Consider the following 11,834-nt stretch of genomic DNA (forward strand, 5'->3'; position numbering starts at 1 on the left):
TATATATATATTTATGTGTATGTATGTGTACATGTATATATATGTGTATATATATCTATGTGTATATGTATGTATGTATGTATATATGCATATATATATGTATGTTTCTGTATGTATATATATATGTATTTGTATGTATATATATATATGTATGTATATATATATATATACACATACATATATGTATGTACATGTGTGTGTGTGTGTGTATATATATATATATATATATATGTGAATATTTATATGTATGTATGTATATATACGTGTGTGTATGTATGTAAATATGTATAGAAATGTATGAATAAAGTCTTTAATATTTAAGGAAGTGCAATAATAATGTTTAGCAGTGAGTAATGAAATACGGAATTAGGTTGGCTGATCGTGAGAATCAAATATTGATTGCTTGGCTAAAATCTGCATGTGGTATGGGTTATTTCTCTTGGGTTGTTTAAATAAAATATTAGTAATATGTTGTAGATAGAAGCATACATTGGAAGGGTTCTATTATCAACTTTTTTTCAACAATCTAAGTATGTCACGAAATGTGTCAAATAAAGTATAAAAGTAATATTGTCTGCAAAAATTAGAAATAGAACACACAAAAAGATTATTATTTGAAGTAATCGAACAAAATCAATAAAATAGCTTTTTTCCTTTGAGTGTTTCAAAAAAATATTCTACAGGTGCTATGGGTTATTTCCATTGGGTGCTTAAAAAAGGAAAATCCACCATCACATAGAAAAATATAGTAAATACACTAAAAAGACCTATAATAAAAATCAAAAAAGTACAAAGTAATAAATATTAAAATAATAAAAACGACTGCACGTGTTTCATAACCTTATTTTCAAATAGAAAATACAATAAAAATAAAATCGATTCAAAATAAATCAATCGAAAATCAATTCTATTCAAAAATATAGTTAATCGTCAGATCAAAATACAATAATAATAATAAAATGAATGTATATATATCGACTTACAATAAATATGAAATGAATTTATATTAAAATACTTATTTTACCAATAAATAAAATAAAAACATTTTACAATATTACTGAAAATAAATGCAATACTTATCTTATCGAAGCTTTAGTTTAAACTAAAATTTTAAACGTTATACTTTTAATGAATATTAAATTTTTACTACTGTGTTTTTGGAATGTTAAGAAATGAAAAAAAGTATGATATTGAATGGAAACTTGCAATATAATATTTCCAATCCTGAATAAAACCAGATATGACACCCAGGAAAAGCCACATCACTTTAGCAATTTCTTCAGACATCAGCTTCCATCACAATTAATGCGAAATATTAACCACACTAACCTTTGACTTTTTCAAAATCACTAGGACCCATGGCAGCTGATGATATGAATCCTGTTTCTTTAGGTTTAACAGATGACAGAGAACTCTCATTGCAGGATTGGGTACTAGTCTTTTTTTAGGTAACTTTTTCCACAGGAAGAAAGTAATCTCAATACAGTAAGCTAATGAAACACTGAAAATATTTCAGTACTGCTGCTACCTACAGATGTGTGTTGTACTTTTGCATGACTTCTTGTGTGACATCCATTTACTGCTAAATTGTGATCGAGCTGTTCAAGGTTAAATATCTATTTAAAGGTTGTTGTATGGAAGGTAGAATTGTGAACTACTACTGCTAACATCCTGTCAATTTCGAGCATCATTCTTCTTGAAGGAGAATATATCCAGCGAAGTCTCACTTGCTTTCTCAAGCTTGTACAAGATACTTGAACTTCAAACTACAAGTTTGCAAAATACTAATTTTTAAATCCAGGGAATTCTGTTACAGCAACTTTTGGGGCCTTTGAAACTAAGTCATATAGGAATGAAATATATTGAACCTGCACACTAAATTGGAAATCAAAGCTATATGGTTGGAGGTCCATGTTAACTCGGGTGCAGTTGGTGGTAAATTGGCAGTCCATAGTAAAAAATTTAGAAAGAAACTGTTTAACCTGTTGGTGTTTGAAGCAGCATATATCTTTTAGATAATGCTTTAAGAACTGCTCTAAGTAAACTTAATTATTAGGCTGGTTTAATGTCTCTTTCAATGAGTAAATATGAATGCTTTTTGTTATGAATTTTAATAATCTATTAATTATTTTCTACAATAGTAAATAGCAGATAACAATAGAAATCCTATTTTGTATTGAATACGAAAGCACAACATTATGTAATGTTGATGGTTGGATGCTGTCTTTATCAAATATAACTTCTAGATATAGTTTTGGCATTGTTCACCTAAGAGTAAATGGATTATCATTGCTGACATTTGTAATGGTTTTAGCTCTGAATTATAAGTATGGCAGGTGAATTCTAGGTGTCTTTGAAAAGTGTAGAATTAGCTACATCTTACAATTGAATGAAATTTGGGACGTGAATTAATCTTTTTTATTTTATTTTTTTTGTAACCTGTAAATCTCCATCAATTCCATTATGTACATCTCTTTTTCAGTTTTCTGTCTGGAATGTTACAACTACTGAATTCAAAATATGACATATTTTGTTTAACTTATGGAATTATTTCCATAAAACACCATTTTCTTTTCATAAAACAATTATTTTTGTATTTGTCATTTTACATTTATTGTTTTGTTTTGTTTCATTCTAGCTGAGAAAATTTTGCAATCAGATGAAAATGGAGGTCGAAGAACCCGCTCAAGATCCCGTGTTCAGCCTCCTGAACAGAGCACTCGTAGCAGAAAATTAGCGACCCCTGCAAAAGTAAGACAGCAGACAAGCATTTTCTCTTTAACCTTTTTGTTATTATATTTCTGTTGAAATACACTGCTGAAAATTTTAGTAAACATTAAGTTCCCTTCTCAGTTGTGGTTGAGTATTTTCCCTTTTACCAAGACACTGTTTACAACATTTGACATTTCTATAGAAGATCCATTTTTCGTCACCAGTCCAAAAAGGGTGATGTGTTCACGAGAATGGAGAGAAGAGCAGATGTCAACTTGGGATTTGCGGTTGCTTTCGGACAATTCATGAGGCCTCCATTTTCCAAGTTTAGGAACCTTCCCAAGTTGTTGAAGATGACAATGAACAGTTGTATGGTTTGAACTAAGCTTTATTGCCAATTCTTCAACTGATAATGCAGGATTTTCTTCAAGTAATGCCTCAAGGAGCTTATCATCAAACTCAACTGGACATCCTGTTCGATCTTCATCTTCAAGGCAGGAATCTCCACTTCTGAATTTTGCAAATCATCTTCTGCTAGATGTTTAGATAATTACAAATTCTTATTTACCTCCCCCCATTTCACATTATGCCCCTTTATTGTTCCTTCAACCAATTCGTTATATTTCTGCTGAAATAGAATACCTTTGTTTCAAATAATTTTGAAAATGACAATGACATGGTTTACACAAATTTTATTAAACTGGTGTTTTGACATAAATGAATGCGAAACTTTTACAGAAGATTTTGAATAAAAAACAGGAATTTTATACCTTAGAATAAAGGGTGGTCTCAGTTAAGTTGAATCATTTTGCATCCAAATCCTGATGTAATTGCCAAAGTATCAATCTTGTACTGTGGTAAAATTTTATACCGTCTTTTCAGAATTGTCAAATTTAGAACCTTAACTATGGAATGAAACTAGTTCTAATATAAGTATTTTAACATAATGAAATGCTGATATGAAGATCTGTTAATTTATGCATCAAAATAGGAATAAAAGCATTTATAAAACATAGAATTTCTAGAAGTCTCATTTCTTATTACTTACCTTGTCTTCTGAGTTTAAATTTTACCCAGGTCAACTTTGCTTCCAGCCTTCTGAAGTTGATAAGATATAGTGCTAGTCAAGTAGTGGGGTCAATGTAAACAACTGTTCCTTGTTTTTGACAAATATATTGCCTTGTGCTAAGTAGCAAGTAGTATTATAATTAGTAGTGACAGATTGAAATACTTCACAATATTGAGTTATGTCCCTTCGCATAAAGTACTAGTCAAGTACTGGGTTTGATGGCTTTTAGCTAATCCTGTCCCCTCAAGATGTCTGCCTTTGTTCTTCTGGACTAAATTAGAAACCAGCCAATAATAGAAGTCCTTCCTATGAGAAGCAGATTGGCAGTATTGTTAGATTGTTAGGAAAAAAGTTTTGTAGTATTCATTCCATCTTTCTATTTTCTCAGTTCAATTCCTGTCAAAGCTAACTTTCCATTGTCCCTCTCTAAGGTCAATAAAATAATGTATCACTCAAGAATCAGGATCAGTTTTGTATACTAAAAATCTAGTGCCTGTACTTCGCTGGCAGAATCATTAGCACGCGGGGCGAAATGCTTAGCAGTATTTCGTCTGCTGCAACGTTCTGAGTTCAAATTCTGCCGAGGTCGACTTTGCCTTTCATCCTTTCGGGGTCGATAAATTAAGTACCAGTTATGCACTGGGGTTGATGTAATCGACTTAATCCCTTTATCTGTCCTTGTTTGCCCCCTCTATGTTTAGCCCCTTGTGGGCCATAAAGAAATAAGAATCATTAGAGCATCGGCATAAATTCCTTACTATGTTTGTTCCTGCTATCTATGTAGATTCTGAAATCACTTAAGTTGTATCAGAGAATATTCTCTACTGTATGAAAAATGAAAAATGTTTATATATTTTGCTTTTTCTATTGGCTACTTTTCCTCTCGTTCATAAAATGAAACCTCTTTTGCATGTGTGTGCGTTTGTGTTATACATATTTGTGTATAAATTATTCAGCTTTTGTGTTTCTTTTTTGCTTTTCAGGAAACAAAGCCTGCAGCTAAGCCAGGGCGGAAAGAGAAGAAAGCTGCCTCGGGAGGAGATGCTGCACCTGCCGCTGCCAATGAAGAAGTAAAGGCTGATGGTAAGAAGGCTGATGAAGTAAAAGCTGAGGATGCAGAACCCGTTGAGAAGGAGGAGGCGGCTGCTGAAGATGAGGTCAAGGAAGAAACTGCTGACGGTGAAGTGAAAGAAAACGAACATGAGAAGGAAAACGATGATTCTAAAGCAGAAGAAGCTGATGAAGAAGTGAAAGAAGAGGAGAAAGCTAATGAAGAAAGTTCCAAGGAAGAAAATGCTGGGACAGAATAGATATTATTTTTTCACTCATTAACGTTCATTACTTGATATATCTCAACATAGATTTGTTCCAACAACTTCATGACAACATAAATCAAATCTTCTATTCATTTTTATTATTTTAAATTTTTTCCTCTCCCCCACTTCCTGCAATCATTATCATTTGCAGTTTTATTAAAATACTAAAATAATTCATACAATATTTATGATTCTTGTTGATTTTGTTTGTTTTTTTTTTTTTTTTAATATTTTTACGTTTAATTTCTAATTTCAGTTTTGCATTTGAAATGGATTATTGTATTTTTTTTCCTTTTTTTTAAATCTATTTTTTCTATCGACAATTTATTTTCTGTTGGTTGTGGGGTGAAAACTTTTTTTGTTTTTTAAAAGTTCCTCTTGAAGAATTTTGATTGTCGGTAGTCAGACAACCAAGATTTGTGTGTATGTGGGGGGGGGGGGGTTACATCTAAAAAGGATTAGTAAGGTTTCTGTTAAGTGCAGTAGTTAGATGAGTAACACTACTAGAGATCATTGTCTTTTGTGAAGTTCCAGGAAGAAATATGTGCAAATGTTAGCTTCTTCTCCATATCCCCTCTCTTTTGATTTCTTTAGGCCTACAAGAGGACTTGAACACTGCTTGCCAGTTTATAGTCCTGCTGCTTACATGAAATGAACTGGCCGACCATTGCATAATGTCTTGACTATGGTCACACTTCAGTAGCAATGACAAGACATGAGAAATTTCCATGCTTTTAGCAAAGTTATTTCTAATATCATAATGTGAAGTGGAATTCTGAGATTTCAGGGCAATTCTGTAGTCCAGTATTAAGCAGTAAGTAGCACAATGATATTGCAATATTGCAGAACTAATGAGAACTGACATACTTTCACTTTCACTTGTTGGAATGGCATTGTGGAGTGTGAGAGAGAAATGCACATATCAAGTCTGTTGATATTCCTATCTTGTTGATTGGATTCCTCCAGTCAGACATTATATCATATAGAGAGAGTTATGATAAAAAAGTGTTGATTGAGTGCACATCCTAGGCTTCATGGCTAGAGAGGGAGTAAATGACTGAGTAGTTAGATATGAAAGGAGTTATATGAATAAGAATTTGTTTTTTTATTATTTCATTTTAAAGTAAATATTTTTCTTTTGAAAATTAGTATTCATTTCATCATTTTGTATAAGCACCAAGAAATTGGATAGAAGTTAGATTATAATTATTACATGTGTGCCATATTTCCTGTCACATTAAGAGTAACACTTTAGTTTGCAATAAACCTGTGTGTGTGAATATAATATATATATATATATATATATATATATATATATCTACACACATGTTTATTGCAAACTAAAGTGTTATTCTTAATGTGACAGGAAATATATATAATATATACCTGTTTATTGCAAATGTTAAAATTGAAGTTCAAAGTTTAATCAAGATAAAATGCAAACATTAGAAAAGTTATAAGATAACTGTGTGTGGCTGTGTGGTTTTTGAAATGGCACAATAGTCTAGGAAACAGTGACTACACCTGAAAGAAATATGGAGGCTATGTGAGAGAAATATATACCCTCCTCCATCATTTCTTAGCTTGGGTTATGAAATTCAGAACTGCTAATTTCTCTACCCCCAGGAAATTATAGACAACTACGTCTTCACTGTGAGTCTAAAGTAAAGGCCTGACAGCGGAACCAGTGTTATTTCAAGAATGTTTCTTTGTCCAGGAGACCTCGGCAAACACTAGTGGAGGTCTAATCAATTGTATATTTTGTTTTCCTTTTAAAACATTCACTAAATTATTCTCTTACTTTTGTACTCTGTCTCTCTCTCTCTCTCTCTCTTTAAATTTCTTTAGAGCATTTCTGAGAATAATTTTGTATTATATGGTCATTAAAACAAATTAGCATTGTAGTTGCAAAGTTATCTTGTTGATGATATTGACAAATTCCATAGTAGGATGTGTGTGTGTGTGTTAATTTTCTTTTATTTCCTTTTTAACATTTTTTGTATCTCTTTTAGTTCTCATTTATTCTCAAACATGTTTTAAATTATATAAATTTTAATTTTTTTTTTTTGTATGATAATATCTCAAACCATCCTAAATGTATACAAAACCATTTTACGTCATTAAGTTCTATTTAACCGAAAAGAAAAAAAATGCTCCCAAAATCTTGGACTACTAATATTACTTCTTCTACTATAAATAATAGTAATAATAATTAATTATCAAAAAGGCAGCACTCATTCGAAGTTGCATTTCTTCAAAATTTAACATTATCTTTTTTTGTTTTCAAAAAAAAAAAAAAAAGGAGTATTTTATTTGTCAAAGAGCTCAGTAAGTTGACAGATGTGGTTTTTAGTTTCATCCCTTCTACATTCTGATTTTAAATCCCGCCAGAACCAACTTTGCCTTTCAGCCCTCCTGGGGAGGTTGATAAAATAAGTACCAGTCATATGTACTGGGGGTGTGGGTTCAATCAACTGTGTACCCGTCCCTTGCAACAATTGGCCCTGTTGCCAAAGTAAAAAAAAATAAAATTCATTGTGTCAAATTCTGTACCATCTGTCTGATTCAATATGAAAAATTATAAATTCTTGGCATATATTCTGTAAGTCATTAATTACATAAATGTTGGGATGTTTTAGAATGTCACATATTTTATTTTGACTTCATTATCTGATTGATTATTGATCAAATTATAACTTTTGTGACGAGTACTTATGTATAAAGATTATAAATGATTTAATTACTAAATATGAATTACAAAAAATAATAAAAACAACAAAAATTTGGATAAATATTTCCAAAGAGAATATATGTCAGGGTTACCATCTGAAAAAAAATATTGTTTTGGGGAAACACTGGTTTGTAAAGTGGAAAAAGAAATTGGAAAATTAGAATTAAATTGATTTAAAATTTAAAAACTATGTTTTAGATCTGCCATCTTTAGCAGAAAAATCCATCATCTTTTGTATAAAACCATTTATTTCTAAAATCTTTTGTAAAAAACAAAAAACGTGAACGGTTATTTCTGCTATGCTTGGTTAAAAATAAAAAAAACATCAAAATCTGCTGTCTTTGATAGAAAAATAACCAAGTTATTTCTACCACGTTTGGTAAATATGAAGAAGAAATCCCATTAGAAGCTCATCTATTGATAGAAAATCATTTATTGATAACCATTTTTCATAGTAAAATCATGTATTTCTACTGTCTTTGGTATGAAAAGCAACAAACTATTTCTATTAGCTTTGGTAATGTAACATCATTTCTACCATCTTTTCAATGGTGGTGGGTGGATAAAAACATCTTTGTCTCACAATTTTTGGTAGAAAACCTCTTTCTATCGTATTGGAAGTAAAAATAAAATTCATCAGTTATAATCTGTTCTTTGATTTCATTTGAAAATGGTAAATATTCTTGTTTGAAGCAGTACAGTTGTAGAATTGAATGGTCTTCAGTATTTGGTTCAATCCTGCTGCTATATTCTGCTTCCACACACCACTGAGATCAACTTAAAGTGATCTATTTCAGAAGGATGAACAGCCAAGTTCCAGTGGAACATTGGGCCATAACCAATGCCCTATACCCTCCCCATATGTCTGTGGCACAAGTCACAATATAAATGGTTTCTGTTAAGGTTACTTTTGATCAATGGTTCTCAACCATTTTTACCCATGAATCTCTTTGATTTCTATTTTACTCTACTGGACCTCCATAGCCACTTGATGTATATAAAAAACAATCCTACTGTATTTTTATAATTAAATCTCGTTAGAAATTGTATTTGAAAAAAATGAAAATATTTTGTGTATTGTAGGCGTATAACCAAATTATTTCACAAATTTTAACAACAAAATCTTACATGGACTCTGGTTGAGAACCACTGCTTTAGATGGTGGATCACAATTGGTAGCACACAAGATGAAATGTTTAGAAGTATTCACCTTAAGTACAAATCTTGTGGATTATAACTTTGCTTTTCATCCTTCTGCGGTTCCATAGAATATACTCTGGTTATAGACGTGTGTGTGTGTGCATGTGAATTTATATTTTTATATGTGTGCAGTAAGAAATTCGCTTCCCAACCACATGGTTCCAGGTTCAGTCCCACTGCATGGCACCTTGAGTGGGTGTCTTCTACTATAGCCTTGGGCTGGCCAAAGCTATGTGAGTGGATTTTGTTGACAGAAACTGAAAAAAGCCTGTTTTATATATATATATATATATATATATATATCTGTTTGTACGTCTTTGTGTATGTATTTGTCCCTCACCTCTGCTTGACAACCAGTGTTGGTGTGTATAAGTACCTGTAACTTAGTTCAGCAAAAGATCCCTATAGAATAAGTGCCAGGCTTTCCAAAAAAAAAAAAAAACCCAGTAAATTCTGGGGTTCATAAGTTTGACTAAAATTCTTTGAGGCAGTGTCTCAGAATACATGCAGTCTAATGACTGAACAAATAGATAGACCCAAGAAGACATGGGACGAGGTGGTGAAGCATGATCTTCAAATATCGGGCCTCATGAAGGCAATGACAAGTGACTGAGACCTTTGGCAATATGCCATGCTTGAGAAGACCCATGAAACCAAGTGAAATCATAGTTGTGGCACCTGTGCTAGTGGTACATAAAAAGCACCCTTCAAATGTTGGGCCTCACGGAGGTAAAGATAAGTGACTGAGACCTTTGGTGATATGTTGCGCTTGAGAAGACCTGTCAAGCGAAATTGTAGTTGTGGCTGATGCTAGTGTCATGTAACTGACACATAAAAAGCACCCGTTACACTCTTGGAGTGGTTAGTGTTACGAAGGACATCCATCCATAGAAACCATGTCAAATTAGGTTGAAACATGGTGCAGCCCTCCAGCATGCCAGTTTCAGTCAAACCGTCTAAACCCATGCCAGCATGGAAAGCAGATGCTAAATGATGATGATGACATCCTAGAGGATGAAAAGTAAATATGACTTTGGTGACATTTGAACATAGAGTGTAAAAGGAACACAACTAACCACTGCAAGGAGTGTTGTGTAGTGCTTTACTAATTCAACAATCTACCACTGCAAGTAATATGAATGCTTTTAAACTTTGCTGACAACTTTACAATATTCTTTTCTACTCGAGGCACAAGGCCCGAAATTTGGAGGGGGGGGGGCAATCGATTAGATTGACTTCAGTATGCTACTGGTACTTAATTTATCGACCCTGAACGGACGAAAGGTAAAGTCAACCGTGGCAGAATTTGAACTCAGAACGTGAAGACGAGACGAAATACCACTAAGGATTTCACCTAGCATGCTAACATTTCTGCCATCTTGCTTGCCTTAAACTTTACAATAATTTTATTTTCATTACTTTTTACGAATCAAAGGATACTATAAGGAAACCTAATTTGACATAAAAAAAATATCTTGACACATTTATAACATCCCAAATAACTCATTGGCATTTCTATCCACCTGTTTAATTTGACACTCCAACAGAGTAAAATTTATTGTACAGAACAATGTATTACACAGTAATAATAGTAAATAATTTTTACAAGTTGTACGCAATTTGACCTCACCAGTCTGACCTTGGTCACATTATAGCTGTTATAGCTGTCGAAAAAAATCCAACTTCATAAAAGGAATGTTTTGTTTATCCCACACACGCTGATTTTTTTTTTTTTCTCTAGAGGTCATAACTTCAAAATTTGCAGGCACAGGTATGACTGTGTGGTAAGAAGCTTGCTTTCCAACCACATGGTTCCAGGTTCAGTACCACTGCGTAGCACCTTGGACAAGTGTCTTCTACTATAGCCTTGTGAGTGGATTTGGTAGACGGAAGTTGAGAGATGCCTGTTGTATATGTATATATTTATGTGTGTGTATCTGTGTTTGTCCCCACCACCATTGCTTGACAAACGATGTTGGTGTGTTTATGTCCCCATTTCTCAGCAGTTCGGCAAAGGAGACTGATAGAATAAGCACTAGGCTTACAAAGAATAAGACCTGGGATCAGCTTCTTCAACTAAAATACTCTTTAAGGTGGTACTCCCATGTGACCACAACCAAATGATTGAAACAAGTAAAAGAATATGGCTGTGTGGTAAGTAGCTTGCTTACCAACCACATGGTTCCGGGTTCATGGATGTATGTATGTATATATATATATATATACACACATCTATGTATGTGTGAGTGTGTGTAAAACATAAATAAATCAGGATACATAGCTGTAATGAGAAATTATATATTGATTATAATCATAGAGAAAAATCAATTTACATATTGGTCTTTTGATCAAGAGAAATTTAAAAAAAACATAAAAGTTACAGGAATTTATTTGGTATTGGACAACCAGCTTGTAGGTAATGAGTTCAAATCTACAGCAAGTGTTTCATTGAGTTTTTTTTGGCAAGGCACTTTATTTTACATGACCTCAATTTCCAGGGAATGTTATTTACTAGTTTAGATAACTTCATATACAGAGGGGAAATTATCAAAACATCCATTCAATACCATGAAACTCTAAAAACTGTGCCACTTAATGATGTTCTGAACTCAAAGGAGAATGGAAATTTTGTTTCACAATTTTTTTTTAGTAAATGTACAACTGAAATTCAGGAAATATGTCCTGATTGGAATGTTTGGTGGTTCTATAACAAAAATACTTCTATTTTCTGTTCAAAAATAAGTAAGGCATTAAGTGCATGTGTGTGTGTGAATATATATATATATATGTGTGAATATATATATAT

General features: G+C 32.4%; 1 protein-coding gene across 4 annotated transcripts in view; it reads left to right on the forward strand.

Annotated features, from left to right (window-relative positions):
- LOC106871227 (gelsolin-related protein of 125 kDa) overlaps positions 1–8,474 on the forward strand; it is a 37,119-nt gene extending 28,645 nt beyond the window's left edge. For all 4 annotated transcript variants that reach the window (XM_014917578.2, XM_014917579.2, XM_014917580.2 and 1 more), the window contains exons 4-5: positions 2,639–2,751; positions 4,765–8,474. In XM_014917578.2, coding sequence (XP_014773064.1) covers positions 2,639–2,751; positions 4,765–5,091 — 440 coding nt within the window. In that variant the 3' untranslated portion in view covers positions 5,092–8,474. The remainder of the gene's footprint in view (positions 1–2,638; positions 2,752–4,764) is intronic.
- The last annotated feature ends 3,360 nt before the right edge of the window (positions 8,475–11,834 follow it).

Source organism: Octopus bimaculoides, chromosome 12 (assembly GCF_001194135.2).
Source record: "Octopus bimaculoides isolate UCB-OBI-ISO-001 chromosome 12, ASM119413v2, whole genome shotgun sequence".
Lineage (NCBI taxonomy): Eukaryota > Metazoa > Mollusca > Cephalopoda > Octopoda > Octopodidae > Octopus > Octopus bimaculoides.